This window comes from Poecilia reticulata, chromosome 14 (genome assembly GCF_904066995.2).
Source record: "Poecilia reticulata chromosome 14, P_reticulata-male-v2, whole genome shotgun sequence".
NCBI classification, from domain to species: Eukaryota; Metazoa; Chordata; class Actinopteri; order Cyprinodontiformes; family Poeciliidae; genus Poecilia; species Poecilia reticulata.
In genome coordinates this window covers 1,699,047-1,726,148 of record NC_088843.1, presented here as the reverse complement: position 1 = coordinate 1,726,148, position 27,102 = coordinate 1,699,047, and the positions used below count along the sequence as shown (strand labels likewise).

The 27,102-nt window shown below is 39.7% G+C and overlaps 1 protein-coding gene across 17 annotated transcripts in view; it reads left to right on the top strand.

Moving 5' to 3' along the window:
- Positions 1 to 27,102, top strand: part of rapgef6 (Rap guanine nucleotide exchange factor (GEF) 6) — a 147,813-nt gene that overhangs the window by 47,511 nt on the left and 73,200 nt on the right. For 5 of the 17 annotated variants that reach the window (XM_081615334.1, XM_008426867.3, XM_008426862.3 and 2 more), the window contains exons 5-6: positions 3,199 to 3,268; positions 9,998 to 10,144. In XM_081615334.1, coding sequence (XP_081471460.1) covers positions 3,199 to 3,268; positions 9,998 to 10,144 — 217 coding nt within the window. Of the gene's footprint in view, positions 1 to 3,198; positions 3,269 to 9,278; positions 10,145 to 13,040; positions 13,059 to 24,300; positions 25,253 to 27,102 lie in introns of those variants that run through there. The other 12 variants (XM_008426850.3, XM_008426849.3, XM_008426868.3 and 9 more) reach the window with 6 other exon arrangements.

Sequence of the window (27,102 nt, the reverse complement as noted above, 5' to 3'; positions counted from 1 at the left end):
TTAGCAAAACAAAATGTCGCCAAACTGCCTAAGATTTTTGTAAGATTTGCACCATGTGCTTTGAACGTTAACCTTAAATTTGGTAAAGTTGCAGAGCTCCACTGGACTTCCTTATCAAACAGGAAGTCAGCCATCTTGGATCCAATTTTTACCCCATTTTGGACTTTTATTAATTCCTCAAAATTGAGAATTCACGCCAATTTTCAATAATCATTGGTCATTACCTTGTTTTTTTTTTTAGAATGAAATAAAAAATTTATTTTTTATAAAGAAATGTCATATTTTCTGTCCCTGCGTAAGAAAGTAATTGAATTGCACTAAACCAGAACCAAATAACTCGAATAATGTTTATTGTTTTCCTCTTTTCCCTCTTTTCTCCCATAAACTGGATGATTAAAGCTTTCAGTCTGGTGCAAACCTTTTTTTGAAGAGCATTTTTTTACAGAGACTTCAGAATTAATTAATTTGTTCTTTTCTTTCTTTATCTGGGACATTAAAATGTCTTCCAGTTCCAGTGTTAAACATCATTTATAAAAATTTTTCTTGTCTTGTGCACCTGGTGCGACATGCCCGTTTTTATTAAGTGGTAATAAATGCGGGGCTTTCCTGATTTACTCCTGACCAGAATTACATTTTTAATACACACTGAAAAAAGAAAACAGGTGATCCAACTTAAAAAGAAATGTGGTTAATTTGCTGCTAGTAAGTTTATTAAGTTGTCATGTTAAACAAACGTAAATAAATAAAGTTTGACTAAAGTAATTGGATTTCATGTAACATAAGTTGGGTTTCTGTTCTCTTTTTTTCAGTGATTTTCACTTGTGTCCATTTTGCACCATAGAATAAAAAGTTGTACCTTATAAGCATAAGTTTATGTGTCATCTGAGCAGCTTTGAGAGTTTCTGAGGAATGAGCTCATCTTCTCTGTTTGGTGACGGCGCTGCAGCCTTGGTGCCCTGAGGGCCTCGATGCTGGACGCCAGCGAACCCTTTGCACCTTCAGGAACGTTTTCTGCAGCCGACATGTGAGCCCAGAGGAGGGAGGCAAGAGCAGCTGATTAAAGCATCACCAAGATAAATGGGCTGGAAGCAAAGGGGGAAAAAAAAAACGCTCATTTTAAAGCTGCAGGATGTAACTTTTAGAAAAGCAAAATGATTTTTACACATTAATGTAAAAATGTTACTTTATTTAAAATTTTTATTAATATTTAATTATTTTTAATTAAATATTAATTTAATATTATTAAAATGTAATTAAAAACTATTTTAAAATATTTTTTTCCATTAAAATTAATTAGTTTGTGTGTAGGAGGCAGCAGAACATCAATAAGGGCCTCGCTTAGGTCAAAGGTCAGCTTCCCAAAGCTTTAATTTCAGCTTTAGCAAAGCACAGTAGAGACCGATTTCTTTATTCCTCCTTTATTTTGACGCTTTAATTATTTTGACATTGAAAATTGTGTCCAAGTAAAACGCCTCTCTTAGTTCAGGATTTTTCTGATTCTCTATTTTAATGAGGACAGATTAGTCTTTGAATCAAGATCGTGACTTTGAGCAAAGTCTCTGCTGTTCAGAAGCTGCGGTTCAGGATGAGAGGAAATGTTGTTTTTCCACTCGGAATGAAAGAGAATGCAAAATGAGATGCGGCAAAAGGGAACCAAAGCCAGAAATATAACGGGAGAAGGGAGACGTCTAGTGGATTCACTGTTTCCAAAGAAGAGCCAGTTAGAGGTTTTAGTCAGTTGGACTGGAAACGGTGATCACCAGTAGGATGGTCAAAGCAGAGGTTTGAAACGCGGAGAGATCCGCTGACTTATCTTTAAGAGTTTAGTTAAGCATTAAGAGATCTGACGCGAGTTTCTACGATGAGATCCAAACCGCAGGCGATGCTGAATCAGCGCTTCTCCAATCCCAGAGGAGCGAGATACTCGCAGAGGATCATCTTTCAATCTGCACGTTTTTACATGAAGCAGATTAAAAATGGCTGTATGTTTTTGTTTGCTAGCATTTATGTAGAGCAGGCGTTCACTTCCTTTTTCTGAGAAAAGACTGAAACTGTGTTTCTTGCTGTAAAACAATAGGAGTTCTGGTGGATCAATATGCATTTGCGTGGTCTTAAAAAGGTCAAACTCTGTTTTCACATGATTTATTTTTGAAAAAATTGATTTAGAAAGACTGGTTGGTGGAATGCATTTTCTGGTGTACAATGCAAACGTATTCATGCACCTTTAATTAGTGCAAAACAATTGAATGTTGGATTGTTTTTTATATCTTGCTTTGGCAGTAGATCTCTGAATGAGTCTTATATTTATGTGCGTGCTTATCTGGCTTATTTTGTCTGTTTGGTCTTTTTCCAGACTTCTTGTCTGCAGTTGGTCACACGCAGCACTAAATGTTCTCCATAAATGTCCTTAGTCCACATTCCTGTTGCAGCAAACATGCATAACATAAAAACCATAACAATGGCAACGAGGCGGCAGAACAATAAATTCACTTCATCTTTTTCAGTACGACTTGGTCTCAAAAATGACATCAGAATCTAAAACCTGGTCTAATTTACCCCTCAGCTGTTGTTAAATCTGAGCTCAGATAAACCAGGGATGTCAAACGCAGTTTGGTTTTGGGCCGTATTAAAAATCTGAATGCTCTTCAAAGGCCGGCTGTGCCACAATATATTGATAAAACCAATTAAACTGTTAAAATAAACAGCTTTTCCTCCAGAATTTTGTGATTTTTTATTTTTTTTTTTCTCTCCCGCGTTCCAAAAAAGCGTCTGACGCTTCCAGTTCGACACGTTTGCACTTTGAAGTCAGATGCTCGACGTTTTTCTCTAGAAGCATGTCGGACTGTTTCTGCAGATTTGTGAAAAGCTGAAGGGACTTATTGAAGTAATTTGGGGCACGTAAAAAGCTACGGCGGGCCAGATTTGGCCTCGAGTTTGACACAAACACATGTACTTTACTCCCAACAAATGCACCATGTTTAGTTGAAGATATCCAGCAGGTATATATCAGGATCATTTACGCTTAAAGCTGCCTCAGCGTAACGATTTGGTAATGACGGTAATTTAAGGGCCCTAATGTTGGCGCAGGTCTGTGGGTGGGCGCCTGCGATTGAACGCATCTGGCCTCTGGTCAGCGTGAGCAGATCGTCTGGTTTTATTTTATGCTTACGTATTTCTGTGTGTCTCTGTTCTCTGCAGCTTTGGCAAGCAGCTGGGGGGCAGGCGGGGCTGTGAATGCATCACTTTGGAGCCATCAGAAATGATTGTGGTGGGTATCGATGCCGCTCGCTCTCTTTCATCCCTCCTGTCCTGCTCTTTGATATCAGTCCGGGTTTTCATCTTTATTTGATGTTTGCATTTTTTCTCTCTTGAATCCTTCTGTTTTATCTCTCTCTGTTTCTCCATCTGCCTCCCCCATCTTGCTACAATATATAAGGATAGTGCTTCACGTTTTCAGACTGTTGTTGTTCAAATATGCTTGTATAGACTTGCAATTTGCAGGCTTTCCTGTCAGATCTACGGCATTTAGTTGTGTCTACTGTCTTCTAATGTTTAAGTCAAATAAAAGTAGCGAGGTTTAGATTTTGAACCTAAATGTGTGAGTTTGTGAAAGATAAACTTACAGCAGTAAGTTGTTTTAACTTTTTATTCATTTTGTCAAATATCCAAGAGTTGATTAAGCTACAGGTTTTTAGATTAGTGCTTAAAAATCTGCAAGAAGAAAAACACAGGAGTGGGAATCATTTCCCAGAATGCTTAGTTTCCATTAAAGCTCATTTGAAATCGTCCTTTAACCGTCAGAACAAAGAGCTCTGTGACGTTTGAAAGTAAATGGAGGCTTTAATTTTTAGGAAGTCGTCGTTGATGTTATGTCTGAGGATTAAGTCATGGGAAACATGATGAAACCGTTCTTATTACGACGTCATTCTGTTTATTTAAATCTGAGGTAATCATTTGCAACATTTTCATTGTCCCTTTTACAGCCCTGCTGCTTTATTTCATAAAACCGTTTGTGTCGACTGGGAAAACTCCCCCTTGTTACTGGAAAACACTTTCACTGAAAATGAAACAAATAGAGTTAGACTATCTGACACAGACTTGGACAATTTTAGCCAAATGTTTCAAAAACATTGTGAGTTTAATACTTAGTGCCAAAGGTACAGCTTGAGATTTTCAGAAATGTGCTGAAGCAGCACTCTGCAAAAGTGTTTTAGCATAAAAACAAAACATCACCTGACTAATTACACTTATGTAATGATAAAAACAAACAATCCAAATATTCAGATATTTAAAATACAGAATGTAATAAAGGATCTGGTTGAAATAAACCAAATAATGAATGTACTGTACATTAAAGTTGAATAAATCTACTCATCTTAAATGTTTAAAGCTACAATAATTAACTTTTATAAAGATTTTTTTACATATTTGTTAAAACCATCACCATATCGTGATACTTTATGAGGCAGATGATCTGTGAAAAGCTACTATCACCATCTGAAGAAATGCACCAGAGAACCAGTTAGAGCCAGGAGGCGGGTCTTAGTGCTGTCAATCATCCTTGTGTATGCGCTGTTAAAAGTACTAATCGGGTAGAAACAACTCATCGTTACAGGAAAACCATTTAACCAGCAGCAAAACTTAGAAGTTTGTTTTATTTTCCATATATATTTTATTTCCCTCGAATATTTTCTCAGATTGTCTTTAAAATGAAAGGAAATCTTCTTTTTAAAAACGCTCAACGCCAAAATATGTCACAGACTCAGTGTTTTGACTTTTAGCTTTCAGGTTCAATTAAATGAGATCTTCAAATAAAATCGCATTATTAAAAAAATCTGGCAGTGTTTCTGTAAACGAGGCGATAAGTTACACCGCTACCGAGAACTGGGCTAAATAAAAATAAAACATTTTCACCTGCTCACATAAAAAACAGAAACACTTCCTGCAAAAACCCGGGAGAGAAGAACCAAAGTTGAAAACAGAGATTTGTTTTTACCTTTGGTTGACCTTCCACTGCATTTACCCCACGACCCGCTGCCGTCCATCCATCCATCCGTCTGTTTGTCCGTCCGTCCATCCATCCATCCGTCTGTACATCCCTCCATCCATCCATCCGTTCGTCCGTCCATCCATCCGTCCGTCCATCCATCCATCCATCCGTTTGTCCGTCCATCTGTCCATCCATCCATCCATCCGTCTGTACATCCATCTATAATTCCATCCATCCGTCTGTACATCCATCTATAATTCCATCCATCCGTCCGTCCATCCATCCGTTTGTCCGTCCATCCATCCATCCATCCATCCGTCTGTACATCCATCTATAATTCCATCCATCCGTCCGTCCGTCCATCCATCCGTCCGTCCATCCATCCATCCATCCATCCATCCGTTTGTCCGTCCATCTATAATTCCATCCATCCGTCCATCCATCCATCCGTTTGTCCGTCCATCCATCCATCCGTTTGTCCGTCCATCTATAATTCCATCCATCCATCCATCCATCCATCCATCCATCCATCCGTTTGTCCGTCCATCCATCCATCCGTCTGTACATCCATCTATAATTCCATCCGTTCGTCCGTCCATCCATCCATCCATCCGTTTGTCCGTCCATCCATCCATCCGTCCGTCTGTTCATCCGTCCATCCGTCCGTCTGTTCATACGTCCATCCATCCATCCATCCACCTGTCCATCCATCTGTCCGTCCATCTATCATTCCTTCCGTCCATCCATCCATCTATCCATCCGTCCGTCCATCCGTCCGTCCATCCATCCACCTGTCCGTCCATCTATCCTTCCATCTGTCCAGCCATCCGTCCGTCCATCCATCCTTCTGTATGTCCATCCATTCATCCATTCTTCCGTCCGTCCGTCCATCCATCCATCCATTCTTCCGTCCGTACGTCCGTCCATCCATCCATCCCTCCGTATGTCCTTTCATCCGTCTGTCCATCCATCCTTCCATCCATCCTCCGTCCGTCCGTCCGGCCATCCATCTGTCCGTTCAAACGTCCGTCCACCCATCCGTCCGAGGCAGACGGACGGATGGGTGGCAGGTGTCCAGTCTGTCGCAGGGCTCCGCTTCTGTCTAATGACAGCAAATCTCAGAGGCTGATTGGTGGGAATAAAAGTCGCTGGTTCGCTGAAGAAACCTTGAGGCTTTTTAAAACCAAAATCGGCTTTGAAGGCTCACCTTGATCCACAGATGCAGGAACCCGACTTTCCTTGAAATGTCTCATTATTGAGAGAGTTTTATAGGAGAGAGGTTGCTCTTGCAACAACATATTTAGTCTGAAACGACCCCCCAGGGTGCGCTTAGCGACTGTCGCGGCTGTAAAAACGGCAGCAGTGGTGCTGACTGCATCACCGAGGGGATTTATGGTCAGAGCAAAAAAAAAGAGCTCAATTAAAAAACTAAATATTGTTTGGGAATAAAACCACTCTGCTCTTCTTCCTTTTCTTGCGTCATAAAGAACATTTGCCCAAATCCTCGTCTTGTTCATCGTTTTTTAATGTTTTCATGAATAAATAACTACAATCAAACAGAAGTTACGACTCCTGTAGCAAACTGTAAAAAACTAGAAAACATCTTAGACGTGTGTAATTTCAAGTTTTAATGCATCACTTCAACATTATTCAACTTAATGTTAACATTATTTAACATAATGTTAATGTTTTGTCTGTACAAAAAGGTTGTACAAACCTTTTGCCAAGTGGGCCAAAGTTTTAGATTGAAAAGTAATCACAGGCTAAAAGAACAACCTCAAACTGAGCAAATAAAGTAGCCAGATATTTATTATAAATGGAAAAAAGAAAAGCTATTTTTACGAGGGTTTATTATCACCATTGTAGATAAAAAAAGGATAAAATTTCAGAAATGTTGTGAATATTACTGTTATTATTCTACAATTTCCCTTTATTAATCCCAAAGGGATTAATAAAGTTTCTATCTCTCTAATCTATGAACATTTTTACAATTTTCTAGAATATTTTTCAAGAGAAAATTTTTGACATTTTAAATTTAGAAATTTTCGGGTTTTTTATGTGGAAAATTTCTGATATTAATCTAAAATATTTATTTATTTTTTCTAGCAAATTTCTGATAATTTTTGCAGAAATGTCCGACTTACTGCTACTTTAATTTGCATGTTTGTTGTATTGAAAGAGTTTCGTTTGGGCTCGATTGAATACATTTATTTTCAGTAATAATAAACGGATTTGCGTCGCTTTCTTTCAAACCGTTTAAGAATAAAAGCTGATTTGGGTGCAGCTTCTCAGCGACAGTCTCTGGACTTGGAGCCATTATTTTAGACGGTTCTGGTTAAAAATGGGACCAGAACTAAGATTAGTGAATCGTTTTCCTCTGTAATAATGAAGGGTTATAAATGCGTCGCTGTTTCATGTTTACACAGCGTCTCGTCTCAAACGCTGCCTGAATGTCTGACTGGTGAAGACCCATTATGCCCCCCCACCTCCACTGGTCCCATGATCGTACGCTTGAAAAATGACCACACTTCCTGCTTCCTCTGAAAACTCACAAAAATAAAACATGATGTGACGAGCTTCACGTCGGCTCATCTTCTGGTTTACATTCCTGCTCTATCTGATCTTGCGCTTTTTCCTCTTCGGTTGTTCATTTCCCGGCTCATAGACCCAGACGTAGTGAGCGCTGTGAATGTAACTCCTGTCTATCATGTGACCAGAGTCATGACAAGAGCCACAGATCACATTCCCTGGTCTATTCCCATGGCCCCAATTAACTGATTGGCCGCAGTGCGGTGTGACTGCTGCAGCCCGCCTCTTTTCTCTTGCGCATGGAAAGAAGAATGCTCCTGCATGCCTCTTTTTGTGAGTTTTCTTTATTTTCTCTTTCTCAGGAAGCAAAAATGATAATATTCAATCCCTGGTGCTTTTGTTTCGTGCAAGTCTAAACTCGTTGCAGAGGTTTATCTTTATTTTATCTGAATAAAAACACGACAAAACTCGTTCAGAGAAAAGTTATCCCAAGTTGGCTTTTTGAGCCAGAAGTGCTTGTGATCGAAATCTGATGGAAACTTTAAGCTTCTGCTCACTGGGTTTTAGCTGCCCAGAGGGATTTTATACATTTTCACTGAAGATTTCCTGCAGTTACGTGGCAGCTATTGTTCATAATCGCTTCCCCAAAATGTAAAAATCAAAGGATACCAGCTTAGCCAGCTTTATGGGGGTCACACCGATCCTGCGTGCGCGTTTACCCTGTGCTGGCCGACCGTGACATCTGCTGCGCTCCTCCTGAGCGTCGCGTTAAGACCGCCAGACTTTAAACCCGAACCAGGTGTAGATAATTTACATTTTGCATCTGCCTTTTCTACACTCTGCTTCCCACTTGCTCTGCATTGATGCCGGCTGATTACGGTTAGACTTCAGATCTTTATCGCAGGCCAAATTTCTATAATTTCCACCGTATACCACAATATATAGCGCATTCGTAATTCCTGACCCCCCAGAAGTTACTATTTATTATTGCTATATCTACTTTTAGTAACAAGATTGATAAAATCTGGTTTGATCTCAAATTTAACTCAGTTATTCTTTTAAAGATGATAAAAATCCATTTGTTTTTCATGAAAACAGAAGGAATATTGATATTTTAGCCCTCCTCTCTGGCTGTTGTGGGTCGTCATGAGTTTTTATGTACAAGATGTCTGTCAATTCACATGATTAACCCGAGTACAGCACACTGAGGTCGCTAACAAAGGCACCGCTTCATCCAGTCTTGGCTCTAATCTCCTCAGCACAGTTTGATCTTAATGAAGAAATCAGAATCATATTTATGCTTCTTGTCAAGTGTTTTATGCATTTCTTTCAGGCAAAACAAAACATGTAATTTATGGTTCTTGGACACAAAAAAGCAAATTACAAAGCAACAAATAAGTCATTTAATTAATTAATGGGCAGCAGCAGCAGCTGTAAAAAGCTGTGAGGAAAAGTTGTAATTCACCCAGTTTTTCTCCATGTAATGCAGAATTAATGTTCAAGCTATTTTAAAACAATAAACTGCGAGAGTAAACAAAACAGAATGCAAGAAAGGAAAAAGTAAGTGAAAAATAACATTAAAAAATCAAAGCAGTATTGTTCAATAGGTTCTGTAACATGATTTCCTGATAAACAATGTGGTTCTAACTGACATAATAAGGCTATTGAGTTACTATTATGCAACGGAGAACGAAAACAAATTCTTCCTTCAACAAACTGACCAGCACAAAACGCCTGTGGGGACTGAATTGAATGGCCGGATTCTGTGAACTGTGCTGTTTTTTTCTGCCTGCTGAGGATATTTGTGTATTTACGGCTTCCTGGAGGAAACTGTGGGCCGACTTTATGCTCTGTGCGTGTGTCAGAGGGCGGCACAGTGAGCAAGAAGACATGCGAGTAAGTTTGTCACTATGCATCTGGTTGAGCTGCTAAACTCCTCGCTGAAACCTTTGGAGTGATTTATTTGGTTTTTCAACCTTTCCTGGATGATTTCTTGGCGAAGGATTTGGGATTTAAACTTTTGGACACCTTGGCGCAATCGTTTTGGTTTTTACCCTCTCCTGTGGCGTTTCCTGCTTTTATGTGTTTTTCTGATCCCGTCCTTGAATCCGGATGAGTGTGCTGCGCTGGCACCGGCTCTCTGCGCTCTGGAGGAACTGGATGTTCAACCAGGAGCCTGCAGAAGAGCAGGGCCAGATTCCCGAAGCTCCGGGAGACGAAGAGGAACCGCAGCAGAAAGAACGCAGCAAGTTCACAGATTCCAGCCCGGATTGTTTGAATCTGACGGGAGCTGACACCCAAGACTCGGAATTCGAGGAACAGAGTCTGGATTTTATAAATCAGAATGTTGTTCCAAAGGTCCGGAGGTCTGAACTGCTGAAGCGGAGCTGCTCCGAGCCGTGCTCTCAGCCGTCGAACCACGTGGATCGGTCAAACAGCTGTGGCTACGTGGCTGAGGGCTGTGACCTTACGTTACAGGTGGATAACGGCACCGAGGGGGATGACAGCTTCCTGCAGAGAGACGGGTCCCAGCGGCGCTCCAGGCGGCGCTTCAGGAGGGTCAACCCGAAAGGAGAGCGGGAACTCATCACTGATGGCCAAGAACCCGCCAGCTACAACAACACGGTAAGACGACGCTACTGCTAATGGGTTTGTTTAGAAACCTTTAAAGATTTAAAGGTCCAGTTTACATCTATTGAAAACTTATACTTGGTTTTTTTAGACCATCAGTGTATTTGTATGAAAATATATTAAACGCTTGTCACCAACTAAAGCTTAACTGGCCTGTTGCAATAAGCAACAAATCAATTAATCGCATGAGAAACTAAAGCAAGCTCAATAATTTCAATTATCCTCTTTCTGTTTTCGCTCACCAAGACTTTTTGTTTTTGTAGTTTGCGGCAGAACTGCCATGTTTTTCTGCGTTGCTTCTGCACCAGCTTCATGTTTTTCCATTTGCATGATTTGTTGTTTTTCCTGTTTTTTCTCTTTCTACCAAAAACTGAACGATAAAAGTTTTTGGTGCTTTGGTCTCAACTTTCCCCTTTTTTGAAGGATAATTCTGTTTACAAAGACTTTATCTGTTGTTTTGTGTAAATATTTTGGATATTTAAATCTTAAATGAATTTCACTGCAAAAACACAAAATCCTACCAGTAATTTTGGTCTATTTTCTAATGAAAAGACCTTAGTACATTTCAAATAAGATTACTTACAGATAACTTTTCAGCAAGAAACTGGAGATTGTTTTAAGCCAATAATTCCTTATAATTGCAGAACAAGTTCTACTTCCACTGGCAGATTATTTTCCCATGTCATCTGCAGTTTTTTAATCAATACTAAGAAATTATTGCTTGAAAACAAGCTCAAAAGTTAGTTAAAAGTTATTTTTAAGAAACTGGACCAGAAATACTTGGTAATTACAATATGTTATCACATTAACTCCTGGGACAAAATGTGTTACTGTGACAGGCCTCGCTGTAGTACCACTACGCCTTACTGTTGTTTTATGACTGACGTTTGAGTCACCACTTCGCTCTGAAGATTTAAACGTTTCTCTGCAGAGTGGTTAACTCTGGTAGCTCTGTTTTCTCTTTGACCTTTTCGGCATTGAGGCTGTGTACGGTCATGTGCGCCCAGCGGCTTCCCCTCCCTCTGATAGGATCACCGGGTTCGGCGTTGTGTCAGTTACAGTTGCAGCTAATCATCTGCAGACACACAAGCAGCTGCAGGCGGCTGCAGTGTGTTGGCGCGCACACCTGGGGCTCCCCGGGGGGCCGCAAAGGGCCTTAATGGAGAGTTTAAACGGGTTCTCTGTCGACCCTAGAAGCCTCCTGGTGATTGTTCCTTTTTTTATTATTATATATAAAGTTCTCAGATACCACAATACCCTCACACCCATCTTTAAAAAGCAACCCCTTTATATTTTTTGCAGTAACATCAGAGCAAATGTGGAGATCTGTTGATTTTGTGTGAATTTTGAGGATTTGTGAAAACCTGGAGGAATTTATTGATGTTAATTGGCGTCTAGAGGGCCAGATAAAAAGCTACGGCGGGCCAGATTTGGCCCCCGGGCCTCGAGTTTGACACGTGATCTAAACCATGTCTGAATGTTGTCCTACTAATTTGTGTCCCTTTTTGAGGTCAACCAGATTTGCACATACAGAGGCAAAAATCTGCTAACCCAAATTTCAAGTTTGACACAATTGGATTTAGGTCTGTACTTTGACTAGGTCACTGTAGCAGAATAGGCTTTCATCTAAACCTGGTGTGCCAAATTACAGTCCTTGTGGGTTGATGTTGTGCAACTTTCTGGATTTGTCCCGAGTCCAACACACCTCCTGAGTTCTACAGACTTTTCCTAATTGCGTTTTCACACAGACAGATGTTAAAGTCACAGGGCTCCGACCAAGTTTGACATCAGTTGTTCTTTACTAAACCTTTCCACTAACTCTGGCTGCTTCCACCAAGTTGTCTTTGCTCTATGTTTAACTTACTCCACATTCCCATCATCTCTGAAAACCATGCCACCACCATGGGTTTGTAAACATGGTTGGTTTCCAGCACAGGAAATGTTTCTAATTGCTTTGCTTCCAGTCTGACCCAACTGTATAAGGAGGACTTCCTACGACTTTCTTTCAACAATTGGAAATATTTTATTCAGGTGTAGATTTTATGAGGCTGTTTACGAATCCATTTTGGAAATTTAAATCTTAAATATCCAACATATTGTCTGATTTTTTTCTTAGAAAAATTAGATGTCTGAAAAAATATTTCACTAACCTTTGATTCAAAACCGCACAGCATTCTGGGGGATCTAGGGAAAGATAAGCTCAGAAATGTTGGTGGAATCAACTGACTCACTCTTTGGTTGCTTAGCAACTCGCTCATTCTTTGGTTGCTTAGCAACGATCAGTAACTGCCACAGCTGCAGTTTAAGTTCTAACTTGTTCTTTATAAATGTTTAAAAATAAATAAAAAAAAAACAAGGGCATGGAGTGAAAACTGTGGATAAAAAAGGAACCAGTTTGGTGGTATTTCAGATATTTAAAACAAAAAACTAATCAATTATCGTCTATATCGACTAATACGTATTTCAGCCACCAGCTAGTGAAAACTTTATAAAGCAGCCCTTTAAAGCCGTGTATCCCTTTTCCATCTTTGAAATTGGTCTTTCACATAAAATCCCAATAAAATGAAATGATTTGATGAGATGTTAAAGTCAAACATCTCAACTTTTGACAAAAAAAATTAAAAAAATCAAAGCCTTTCCACCCCAGTAAATAAGCTGGCAGAGCAGAAAATCAGGACAAAAACAAAGTCCTGCAAACACATGGAATTAGAGAAGGACTTTGGGATTAAATTCAAGCTGAGCAGAAGAGCAGGAGGAGCTAGTAGCACATAAAAAAAACAACAGTATCACAAGAGATTACTGTGCCGTGACACGTGTAAGGCTCTCGGCATGCTTTTTAAATCTCATTTCTTTTCTTTTTCCACATGTTTTCTGCTGTGTTCAACCTCAGGATTATGTCAACAACAAGGTAGGAAGTAACTCATCAACATTTCACACGTTCATCTTGACACGTTGGGTTATTTTTCTGTTGGTTTGTGTGTGTGCTGATGACTGCGTAGATAGTGCCCACCTGAATCAGACACCTGTTGTTTGGAAGCAGGCCGTGTTGTGAAAAGCAGGTCGTTTTGATGTCGCCACACACATGCGCACGCCGCTGTCTGCTGACGCTGTGGGTGGCTGATAGGAATGTGGCGAACAGACGGATCACGAGGTGCATGTTGGGAACCACAACATGCTGATTTACACAGGGGTTAAGGTAAAGTTTACAGGACAGAGACAGGTTTACGAGACGTTTTCACTCAAGTTTAGGCTACAATACAACCACATATGCCTTAAAGTGACAGTATTAGTGAACAGTAAACACATTTTTACAATAAATTGTCCCAACAGTTACTGCGATAAACAATAATGCTTTGACGCCATTTTCATGTGATATGATAGTAATTATGCTAGCTGCGAGCTAGCATAGCCTGTCATGAATGCTAAGGCTAGTTAGAATGGAGAACAATGATGAACTGGTTTTCTTGTAATGGTGGTTGTTTCTCCGCCATTAGCACATTTCGCAGCGAGTATTTGATGTTGATTGACAGCGCTAAGCCCCTCCTCTTGACTTTGATTGGTTGTTTTTGGCGCATTTCTTCAAACGACAATAGTAGCTCATGTGAAGGTGAAGATCCATCTTTTCACAGATTATTTGTCGTATTTTAAAATATCACAACATGGTGACAGTTAAATATTTTTTAAATAAAAGTTACGTACTGCAACTTTAACCTTCTTATTTTTAGTAGCATAACTTTAAAAGTACACATCACACTCATAAATGCATCCACTGTGCAGAAGTGAAGTGTAGTTCTGGCATTAGATCAGAAGATGTTTGCAGCTCTTACTGAACCATAATAACATCAGTAATCCATTATCACTGTTCTGTTCTGCACTGCGTCTGGTGTCTCTCCTCTCTTAATGCTTCGAATTGGAGTCAATGGAGTCTCTGAATATATGAATTAAAAAGAACGCGCGCACACACACACACACACACACACACTACCACCAGTAAACCATCATCATCATCAGGAAGTCTGTGATTGGCGGGAAATGTGTAAACATGCTTAAAACTTGCACATTTTGCTATTTTTTTGTTTCGTTTAAGAATAATTAAATGAAACAAAATTTTCACTGGTCCATTTTGGACCAGTGAGGCAGAAGATTCTGCTCATTCTGCAGCAGCAGACCACTGGGATTTACTAACGACTCAGACTACACACATACACACTCATACATTTTGAAATAAGCAAAAAAAGGCACTTCATTAAGACATCAGAAACCTCAGAGTGACTGTCTGTCCTGTGCTGGAGAGGTTGGATAAGAAGCCATCACCTCATTTGCCTTGCGGGGGAAACCCACGCTGAGGGGCTTTTTACAGCCAGGCTGCTCCCTGTCACCTCTGGATCATTAATCCAGAACAGGCTCAGCCCTCGGCACACAATGCTTCAACAAAACACTGAATAAAACCTGCAAACAATGAGTTTCCCATACGGACTTATTGGTATTTGTATCAGTTTGCCATCTGAATAACCTGGTTTTTAGCTTTTGTTTCCGGGTTGCTAAGTGTCTGTCTTGAACGTGCCTGTGGACAGTGAGGCATTTTTCTCGGTTCTCTGAAGGAAGTGACTTTCTTTAACGTTCAGCGGAAGACACAGACGTCTCATGCGGAGTTTGTGGTTTGCTACCTTCCTGTGTCAGAGGCTGAGATGTCTGACATGTTGTGTTGTTTTTTCTCCCAGAAACTAATCAAGCATTTAGTTTATGGTAACGGGTAACCTGATATATGCTAATTGGGTTACCAGCGAAAACCAACTCCACTACTGAGCACAAAATAACTTTGAGGTGACAGATGCTGAGATTGTTGATCTGCTCATATTCATATTATTTTAGTGATAGATAAAAAACAAACCCCTAAAAATCATGAACACACTCTGAACTGATGTACTCACTCCTTTTTATATATTTTGATATGATACTTCCAATTAAAATCTAGTGCAATCAATTATTTTCGAAGGTCACATAATTAGTATCTACAGTTTATCTGTGTGTAATTTAACTTCAACAAACATCAGGAAGACTGCAGCCGTTTAAACGACAACCTTTTTAGAAACGCAGTTCAAAATGGGTTTAAAGGTGAACCGAAAACATTTGGAAGTCAGTCCAGATTTGCCATTTTAAAGCCAAATCTGAAATATTTATAAAACAAGATCACATGTGATTATTTGCACAAGCCAAAAGTTGCAAAAATAGTCTGCTGGATCAGAGAGTCCACAGATTTTCACCGCCCCCTTTGGGCCTGGCATGCTCACTACATCGTTTACGGTTTGATTTGTGTTTTTAAACAGGATAGAAAAACACACCAGGTGAGAGTATTTTGGAGAGGGTTGAAGCAAAGATGACATATAAAACAATATAATGAAGAAACAACAAAGCCTTGTTCAAACCTGAAACAAATGGGACAAATCTGCACACCTTCCAAGTCATTTTAATCAATTAATATGTGCATCTGGCCTGTGGTCTAGTCAAAGTTCAGACCTTAATGCAGTCTCTGGATGGGAAAATTGGTTGACTAATATCTCAAAAGCACAAAAAAACAAAACTTTTCAGATTTGTATTTGTAAAAAAACCCCAACTTTTTTACAAACCGAAAAAACAAAAAGAATTTTGTTGCTGTAAAATAATAGATTGTGAAAAAGTTCAAGGTTTAAATAATTGAGTAGATCTAAAACCCTACCTAATTTTTATGAAGTCATACAATGATGCTTCAGCTTTTAACACTTTAGTCAAAACAAAATGGACTCTGATGCACCGATCTTTGAGCTGTTTCTGTTTGGGATTACATTACCATGACGCTGTTTTGTTGTATCATTTTACTCGTTTTGATGAGCTTCTGCTCGTCATGCAGGCCCATTAGAGACTGAAGTCACCGTTTACAGGCAGGTGAAATCTAAAGTTGCACTCTTCATGTGGTTGACAAGTCATTGCTGTGACTCAGCAGGGTGCCTTGTCATAACACAGTCAGCCTGGTGGAAACATAAATATCTGAACATTTAGAAGTCAAGGAAAGGGTGAAGAAGACCGAGTCTGACGTATTTTTGATAACTTTTCATTGACTGGTTAAAAGTACCTGTAGTTGTAGAAGCAGTTTTTAAATAATGTAAATGTTTGAGACATTTCAACAGCTTTGAGCTTCTACGTATTATAAAAAGTGAATTTTCAGCACAAAATTATTTGTGTGATTTGGCATCAAAAGGAAATATAAAGGCTGTCAGGATTTTGCTAATATATTCTCCATCAATGCTATTGTCATTAGTGTCATTAAAGCGTTACGCATATTATTTATGAGTGTTTCCTTCTTGACGTGGTTCTCATGCTGAGCTGAAATATCCTGGAAGGCTTGTGTCTGAAATCTGCCTGCTGCCTTAATGCATCCAGTTCTCATCTTGTCTCTTCCTATCTGGACACACATGGAACCAGTTCAGCCCTGGGGGATTTTTCTACCCCTGCTAAGGTCGGTAAAGCCCCAGGGAAAGATGGAGAGTCAGAAACCAAGAGAACAGGAAAGTCTAATCAGAGCCAGAAGATCAAAATGAATGTGTTGCCTCAGAAAAGAGTATGACTTACATTTTCAGTAAGTCCTTTGCATTGCCTTACTGAAAATGTGCTATATACATAAAATTACCTTACCTTACTTGGTAAATGTTAGTATTCAGTTGAAAATTATGACCAATACCTGGTTCTGGTTTTCTAAACCAGCTGACATGAATGACAGCTGCTCTTCTTTTTTACAGATATGTTGCATTTTATTGCAAGATTCACACATGCGCACAACGCTGGACGGCAATAAGTTGATTTTTTTACTTGTCATCCGTAACGGCGGTGTCGCGGTTGAACAATTTAGTGAACAAAATCAAATCTCAAGATGTAGGGATTATTAATTTGGTGCAGTGCGCCACAGCAAAGAGGAAATAAGTCAGAAAAACTGTTGAGAAATAGCTTAAAACCACTCGTATTGTTCTTTATTCTTGCTCTCTGTGCCGGCTATGCTGCACACACAGACCCACTGCCAGCACATCGTCAAGATGGCATAACTGACTTACTTCCCTCTTATGTTGACAACAATGCCAGTCTTCGTCTTGCACACGTGATTTCTCCTTCCAACGTCTCTATAACAAACTAAAAGGTAAATATTAAAGTTTTTCAGTTATTTTGTTAATGGTGGCATCAAGTTTTCTGTGCAGGGAAATCTATCCCAGGTTAGAAAACCAACAAATGAGCTGAAAAGATCACGCTTTAAAATGTGGCACTTTCTACTCCTTCAGTTGGGACATTTTGTTCGCTTTTTGGTGGTAAGTAGCTCTTAAAATAGAAGGTATTGGGTATGAAGCAAATGGAGAAATTTACTGTAGAAACCACTGTTAAACTAAAGTTCTTTGCTTTTGTTCTGACTTAATTCTTTGTGCGACCACAAATCATTGCCAGCAAGTGAAACATACGCATAAGCCATTACCCCTGGAACTGGCAACCAGACCCAAACCTCATGTTCTAATCTGTGGGTTGTTTACTTCCTCAAATTGTTACCAAGGCTCAAAAATACTCAAACTGTTCCTGAGCTGGCACATTCAGCCAGCCTCACACACCCAAACCCACTAAAGTACTCAGACTCCTTTAACTTTTACACTTTTTTTAATGTAATAGAGGAATTCAAAGTAGTGCAAAGTGAAAAAAAATGACACATTTTTACAAATCACTTGCAGTCATTTGTATTTTGAAGAATGTTGTTACCATCTGCTGCAGGGCTGGATTTGACTGCTCATTTTTGTTTTGGGCCGAATCAAGACCATGAAAGCTCTTAAAGGGCCGGTTGTGCCAGAATGTATTGATAAAACTTGATCACAGAAATATCAATGAATTTATAAAAAGCTATGGCGGGACTTGGGTTTGACACGCTATCGTGACTTTTTCTTTGCATTACTTAAAATATAATTGAGAAATAATTTTTTTGCGATCGCTTTACTAATTTGGAAGATTCCTATTAACACATTTTTTGTTTATCTGAATTAATAAGTGGTTTAAAAGCTTGATTGTTTGACTTCTGGCCCACATTAGCCTCATGTTTTGACTCTATTAATCGTGTGGACAGCAGGCATGATTGCATGTGCAGTGGCGTACAGCCCAAGCTGGGCAGCACGGCGCACCACTGTTGCTGCTAATTTTAGGGATTACATCACCAGCACTAACATGACAACCTTGTTGATCTCCCACTCTATATTCTCTCCTCTGCCTCCTCCCTCTCAGCTGCTGAACCTTTATCTCCCCGTCTCTTTTTGGGCTTTCATTAGAAAGTATTTCATTAGATTAAGTTGAAAACCAGGGAGCCGTTGGAGCTTCAGAACAGAAGCAGATTTAATAGTTGTCAGGAAAAGCTGAGGTGAGCCTCTGTCAGATATAACATGTGTCCTGCAGAAAAACAAAGCCTTTAATCCTCCTGTCTTACCTCTTTTTCACCTTGTGAATTCCCGCTGGCAGTTTTTATTCCAGCCCTCTTTTTCTCCTCGTTTCTGAATTTTTTTATCCTCTCATCACTTGCTTGTCTTCTCGTTCATCTTTCTTTGGATAAAAATGGGGATTTGTATCCGTTATGTTCATCATATCAATTTTTTTTTTACAGTTTTTTTTTTTAGGGAAATTGCAATAAAACTACCTATTGCATTCACAGCAGGGCTAACAGTGTTGGCTCAATGGAGTTGTTTTTGTTTCTCCATCTCCTTCAGGCTTGAACCTCTCTGAAGGCAGTCTCTGTGGAGACCAGTCGGAAAGGGAAGGGTTGATTTTAAATGGCAGGAAGTCCTGAACTCATTCCCACTGAAACGCACCGAAGGAATAAACACGCATATACCTACGATGGCGGCAGACTGTCACCAGATCTACATGAAGTGACTGTATTCTTCTTATTCATAAAATACATGGAGCAAATGAGACAAATGTAAAGAGGGTTATATCATAGTTTCTCAACCATAAACCAAACCACTGTTAAAGTGGTGAGACATAGACATACCCCAAGGCTCAGTACTTGTTCCACTTATTTTTAATTTATTTCTGAAGGATTTTGTTAGGACATTGCACCGGTTTTAACTGAACTCGGCGTGAGCAGCGCTGCGCCCCACACTGACTAACTGCATCTTAACGCCTAAAATAAAATTATTTGCGTTGGACTCTCTACCGGCTCAAAGAAAATGTTTTTCACCAAAGCAACTCAAGTCTGTTTTTCTTTTATTATGTTTCTGAATTATAAATAGCCCTAAAACGTTATTAGTGCACACAAAACTTGTAGTGAAGAACTTTTTTGATTTGAAATACAGGAAATCTATAAATTCAGAATCACAATAACTCGAACCAGGTCGACGTGTTCGTGGTTTTATTGTGGAGTCAGAAGAATAAAGACAATGAGTTAAGAGACTAATATTTTAATTTCAGGTTGTGTATATTAAGAAGTTATTAGTGCAGGGGGCAGCTTAAGGTTAGGTGGTCTGTGAGTGTTTGTTAAACGGGATAAGTTTGAGAAACGCTGCTTTAGCTGGATGGTTGGTTGCATCAGTGAGCTGCAGAGCTTCAGTCAGACCTGACAGAACTGATTAGATGTGAGCTGCATTTAAAAGCTGCCTCTGGCCACATGCTGCATGCAGGTGGCAGCAGACTGGTTAACCTGGCCTACTGATTCCCAGTAGACCTCTGGTCTCAGCAGCCTCAGGGTGAAAGACATCCCTAAATATTCACACAACACCCCGACTGTACACACAGGATGCCTCGTGTCTGGCTCCTCCTGCACGCTGCACAGCATGTGTGGTTGTCTGCCGGCTGTTTCCTGTCGTTTGTTGCCTGGTTAAATTAGTAATATTTTCTAAAAAAAAAAAAATGTCTAAATCACAATTCAGCCTCCCAGTGTGCTCTTTTTACTTTCCTATTTGCATGATTGCCTTGCTGCTTTTGCTCTCTTTTTCTGCCTTTCTATGCATTTAAAATATTCACCTGACGTTACCCGACTCGTGTTCACAAACACACAGGGCTGCAGACTGAATGTTCCAGGAAGCGTTTCCTGTGTGACGTCTATCCTGCTCGGTGTTTTGCTCACACATGTTCACTTATGCCTGAACGTCCTGAAAGTTCGTTTTCATTTTGTGTTCGGGTCAGACGAAGCGTCAGAGGCGACTGTCTCTTTAAAAACCAAAACATGTTTGGTTTGTGCTGAATCCTGCATTTCAAATCTACAGACCTACTCAGTTTACTTCAGTTACTTCGGTTTTTGGAAAGATGTACTTTGAGGTGTATTTTATTTTTACTTTTACTAGAGTCATTTTCTTATGAAGTATTTCTACTCTTACTTGAGTAAAATTTCTGGATTTTCTACCCACTGTATAAAAAACAAATCAAAATTTAACCAAAAATTTACCAGACGGACACAGAAAACAGTTTTTATTAAAATTTCTTACGTTTTTTATTGTGAGAAACTGATTTGGAAACATTTTCTTGTTGTTTTTATTACTTATATGAATTATTGTCATTTATGTCCTAAAAAATATCAAAGATCTTTATATTTTGGTCCATCTGATGTTATAATTTTTTAAAAATTAAATGATCGGTGAATTGATCAGTTAGACTATTTACCAAATAGTTTTTTTTACTCCTGAGTAATTTCTTGGACGGCTTCCTTTAGCAGTGGTGCCTCCCTCTTTCAGATCGGATGGATTTAGCAGAGCGAGGTGAGTTTTTCAGAGCTTTGATTGTGTTTTGTAACCTAAACCAGCTTTGAAGTTCTTCCCAGATTTATCCCTGAAGTGTTTCCACATCTCTGCGATGCTGTTTGCTCTTCAACAAAGGTTTTCACAGAACAGCTGGATTTATACTAACAGTAAATTACACACAAATGGTCTCTATTTGGTATTTAGGTTACTTTTGAAGGAAATCAGCTGCACTTGATTTTATTTGGTAGCATCAAACTAAAGTCAATTGTCATGTTTTTATTTTTTAAAAATATTACTGTTCACAATGATGCGCTATTTTCTATCAGATAAAACTGTAACAAAACACACTGAGGTTTTTAATGGTAGCCTGACAAACTTTTACCTTCAGAAAAGTCCTGTTCTTCTGTTTATAATGGAAATGTTTGTTTCAGTTTTTGTTTTGAAAGTAGCCTAGTTAATATCTCTTGAAATGTGGATATAAATGCATCCGGCTTGATGGATTGGACAGATGGCACTAATGGTGTTTCCATGTTGGCCTATAATATCATAATGCATATTTCACAGCTTTTCGTTCTCCTAATTGGTTTGTGTTTTCAGTTTTGCATCATTTACATGTTCAGAGATCCCATAAATAAAATATCCATTAAGCAGAGTCACTTTTAATGAGGAAAAACCAAAAGCAACGTTGAATCGTTTTGAAATATATTAACAATCTTTCTACATTTTTCTCTTCTGTATTTATCCAAACATGTTAAATTGATTCAATAATCAATATTTCAGGTTTCAGTTGATTCACTCTGACCTGCTACCTATACATAGTTCTCATGTGACGTCACACTTCCAGGAACTTTGTAATCGGCGGCCATCTTGCTAGGTGCCGGAGGTACGGAGTTGCTATGACAACAATAAACAGAACTAGCTCTCACCTCATTCCTATCCAAGTACGTTACAACTATTACTAGATTACACTTCGAGTCGTCCACCCACGTCTGTGTATTACTAAAGTAAATATCAGTGATGTACACTGCAGTACTTACTGCAAAATTAGCTTAGCTAACGTAGCTTTTACCTGCTAGCTAAGGCAGACATGTAGCCTAGGTGTTTGTTGCTACATGTATTTACATCTTACTTTACATTAAGAGTTCGTGCGTCCTTTAGAAAGTCTGTTAAACATTGTGAACTCTTTATGTTCACTAAGCAGTGAACTAGTGAACTTTATCGTAGTAGTAGATCGGAAGCAGCTTCTCCACATCGTCTGACATGTTTCGATCCCAACAGCAGCCATTTTGTTTGTCCATATCCGTTCTTTTGTTGGTCTTGGCGCTGCGCTTGCCTACCAAGATGGCGCTGATCACTTCCAGTTCAGACTTTGGAAACTATATACAAACTAAACATTGAACAATAATTTCTTAGATGCATCTGAACTGAAAACATGTATTTTTGGGGAGAAATCTACGGCACCCTGTAGATGTTTTCTTACTGAATCACACTAATTTGTTTGTGTGGGTGGAAAGTATAATAAAAGTATGAGTGCGTTAGGAAGGCCAGATTGGCTTTAAAGGTAATCTTCTGTGCAATGTGTCCATTTGTGTCATCTTTCAGTTACACATTGACTTCATCTGAGAAAACACAGCAGAAACTGCTTCTATCTGAGGCTTATTTATAAAGACCAGGCTTTGAAGCAGAGCAGACATGTATGCAAAAAGGAGGAAAGCTGCAGCTAGTGCACACTTACACACTTCTTTTTAATGCAAGCACAGATATACTGCATGCACTCACTTGACAGGCCCCATCCATTAAGCCGAGAGTCTTTAATCCATTCAGTGATCTGTAATTTCATTCATATGAACTGGTGGGGCTTAATGGCTGAGTCTCTGCAGGTCTGTGTGTGTTTGATTCATCCTTTCATCCCAGTAACTATCTGCTCTGTCCACCGGCCTCCCATTTTGGTTTTCTGCCTCTCTCCCTGCGTTCCTCTCCGTCTCTCTTGTGTACATAGCGCTCCTCTGAAGGCTGGACTCCATGTGCTCGCCTCCGATTGGCTGCTGAGGGGAGAGATGATGTCATTCCTAGTCGGGAGGTGTATTTCTCCTCGTTGGCACAGAACGCAGAGGAAAAAGATCCTGATTCAGAGCAGCTGGCTGAAACTGTAAAAACAGTAGCATGGAGCCAGAATGAGATGGTTAAAATAAAATATCAAACAATTTGAGGAAATAATTTCAGTCCTGTTTCTGGCGTCTCTTCCTGTTCGGCTAATAATTAGCGTTTCTAATTGACAGACGGCTTCCATTGTCTCTGGTTGGAGATCCTCCCCCACTCTTTCATCTTTATTGTCCTGGTGTCATGAGCACAGTGCACTCTGGGTAATGCATGAAGAGCAGGGAAAAGGGAAATGGAAACACTTACTGATGCATTTTGTTAAAATAATTATCATTGGAATAAAAGCCGCTTGTCAGGAGATAACAGCCAAGTTTCAAGAAATTACAAGTTACTTGAATCACAGTTTGAGTTTATTAAAATCACTTCAGCATACTTAAAGAAGGGCGGTGATAAAATATTGCGATATTTTTTAAATTTTTATTGAAAAAGAACATTTAGCTGTTTGTTTTGATGATGCTTTTCGCTTTTCTCAGTTTTCTGTAGGAAGTTGCATCGACCTGTGTTGCTTTTCTACTAAGAAAATTTAAATGAAGGTGAAAAACGCTGGTGCAGACATGCAGCCGGCTGGCGAGTTTTTCTAATCCGTCATGATTTTTACCACTTTCGCATGTTCTGTCGTTTAAAAATCACAAATCAAGAAGAACCACCAAGAAGCTGCTCTTACAAACAGCAGCTCATGTTTTACAAAGAAAAGCTCTCGACTTCATGGCAAAATTTAATTAAATTCAAAGTGGATTAAAGACTTTCAGATGCTTCTGATTGTTTATTTTCAGAATAATGTGGTCAAAATGAGAAACATGCCTTTATTAGGGTTTTGTGATGAAATTTCTTGATTATGAACTTCTGAGGATTTCAAAAGGTTGCTAAGCTTGGTAGAGTTGGATCTATTGTCTTAACATAAGTTGCTTGAATTTCTTCCTCATTTTTGTCTATTAAAATGTGGGAGCAGATGCAGGTTTTGTCCTGAAAGGTAAAAATAAGTGTCAGGTTGCTTTTCTTCTTGTTGGATAGACGTCGCTGGGATTTTTTAAAGTTATTGTGTCTTTGTTAGCTTGAGATTTGTCAAGGTTTTTTCTGCATCTGTGTTTGCGTAAGTCTTAGACGTCAGATTCTGTTGCAAATCTTCCTGAGCCGTTTGTTCGGCTGCAGAGTCTGTCCTTGTATCTCTCTGGGATTTATCCCCCCTCCTCTCCTCTCCTCCGCCCCTTTCCCTTTCTCGTTTTTTTGTAATTTATGCTCACAGAGGGGAGGGGATTGCCTCCATATACTCGGCTTTATGTTACCGGCAGATCAATAAACATGTTCCCTTGCTGTCCTCTCGATCTCCATCTCTTTCTATCTCTCCTTCTCCCATCCACATCTGCTCAGTGGTCAATCCATTTAATGCAGTCCCCGCTGCTGCGCTGCTCTCGCTCGCCTCGTTTCAGCCGCCTCCCCTGCCCCGTCTCTCTTCCCGCCCTCTCCCGCTGCACAGGTGATGTCATTCTTTTTCAGCTGGATTCCCCTCCCTTCCCCTGCCTCTCCTAGCTCCTACTCTCTCCTCCGCTTCCCATTAGCGGCTGACTCTTCTCCGTGCAGCATCCGTCCGCGGCGGCTTCTCTCTCCAAGGCTGGGGAGGGGGAGGAGGAACACCGGCGTGAGGTGCGAGCGTTGGCCACTGGATGGTTGGGGTTTACCGGAGTGGAATCGCTGGGATCTGGCATGGAGCTGCACGCCGCCGCTCACGTTTACATCGCTGGAGCTTTATAGAGTTGCAAAGAGACGGAGGAAGGAGTTTGTCAGATGCAGATGATTCAAGCCTTGTGGACTTGAACCTTGGCATGAAGTTTTTTCCAGCTTTTTGCTGGATCTGTAACAGGACAAAACCGACTTAATAGCCTTTTGATAAAAGTTTGCCAGGTTTAACAAATCTTTGTTTTCCTACTAGAACTTTCTTGCTTAAGTCGACGTTTGCAAACTTTGGTTCTGCCTTGACTTGAACTACCTAATTAATACGGACGTCTTTTTTTTTAAACGCATCTGGACGGTTCTGTTGCAGCAGGAAGAGAGAGAAAGAGTGGCGTCAGCCGTCCCCCTCTTCTGTTACTTATTTATTTCTTTCCTCATCCTTTCGCCGAATAAGAGGGGAAACTTCCCCCTCTCCGGCTCCCTCCCGCTCGTGGAAATGGCTTTCCTGGTCCGTTGCTATGCCAACTGCTTGCAGCCGTGGTCCTCCAAAGTAAGCGATGTCGTAATCCCTTTTCTGGCCCGTTCCTCCGGCGTGTGCGCCGCCGATAGGGGGAATCGGAGATGAAGATCTCAATTAATTAGCATGTTACACAGATGAATGTTGTCTGCTTGGAGATGCATGACTGCTCCGCTTTGCATTTGATTTCCAAACATGTAGGAGGGGGTTTGGTGGGATGAGAGATGCACCAATCAAACCGAAACGTCGGAATCGACCAATTTTTCTGATTGATGATTGAAAAATTGGCTCCAAAAAGCAACAGAAATGCTGTTTCTGTGCATTAAATGCAGCAACAGTAGAAATTCCCACTATTTTCAGATAAAAGTGGGAAATTGGCTGCTACCTCGATCCAGTAGCCTGTTGCATGTCACTTTTTCCTCTTTTCTAATTTTGGAATCAGTCAAAGTGGTTCATCTGGAAAACTCTGATTGGTGGATCTCTAAAATAAATATTTTTTAGGAGGTTAATGTGCATTAAAAAGCATTTTTCTCAGTGTTTGTTTATAAATCCAGTCATTGAGTAGCTGGGATGTTTTGGAGATTTTTTTGTCTCTTCCACCAACATCTCATTATTCTGAGCAGCTGCAGCTGCAACTCTGATTTAAGGGTTTCCAAAAATAATATTCGGAAACTCACCGCTCTGTTCCTCCGGCTTTAAATTCGGCTTTTTTCCCCTCTTATTAACAACATAGGGATTTAGTCTATTGAAGCTGTGCAGATGAAGTCGCAGGCCACAGAGGAGCTGTTTGTCTGTACATTTACTGAGTCTGAACCCAAATAGCTGCATTGTAGCTGAGTTTATAATTAACAATTCCTTGGCCTAGTTTCAGTTTCTGAAAATAATCTGCCGGCGTTATCCTCTGCTGAACTTCTGATGATGTAAGGAAAGCAGCGGCAGGGATCGAAGCTTTCCTCGTTTTTATCGTTCGCTCTGTTTAAAGCAGCTGATTTATGGGAACATGAGCGCCCCGGTTGTCCTAATAGAAGGAGTTTTGTGGATCTCCGTTTGTCGGTCGCCGAGGGAGCGTCGACCTGGGCGCTGAAAGCCTCAGAGATGTTTGTCTTCAGCGTCTGTGATTCTTCTTGTGGGATCGGGACTAATTAGGTCCCTGGAGATTAAAAAAGGAAGATGTTCAGTGTGAGGTGAAGCATCGTTGTTTGGTGGCTTGTTACCTTTCATTCTTGCAACCCAAAACAAGCTTCAGTTGGAGATGTGTTGGGACTCAAACATTATGCTTCTAAAGTGATCGATTATCTATTGGATTCTATAGATTTAGCTAGAAATTATTGCAATAAACGATAAAATTGTTGTAATTCAAGTGATATAATTAATGCAAGAGCGGATTCTCAAAGACCAATAAACTTTAAATTCTAGTAAATATTTAACACTGGAACTAGAAGACATTTTAAATATTAAAAACTAATTAAAACAACAGAAAAAACTAATAAAATGAATTATAAAGTCTCTGCAAACACAATTGTCCTTCAAAAAAAGGTTTAGTTGAGACCCAAACACCGGACTGAATAGTTTAGCCGTAGAAAGAGAGAAAAATCAATAAATCATTAGTTTAATTTATCCTGCAATTAATTGATTTACTGCTTATTGTATCATTGATGTTTATTAAATTTGATGAAAACTTACTGATTACTTTTGACATATTGAGAGTAGAAATACATATTTATACCCACGTAAAAGTAAAAAGTAGCAGGAAATTACTCAAATAAGAGTAAAAAAGTAAAAAGTCTACTGAAGTTCTGAGTAACTGATTTAAAAATTACGTCATCAGACCAAAATATAAAGTTAAGTGGAAATGTTGGTATTTTAAATTACACTAATTCATG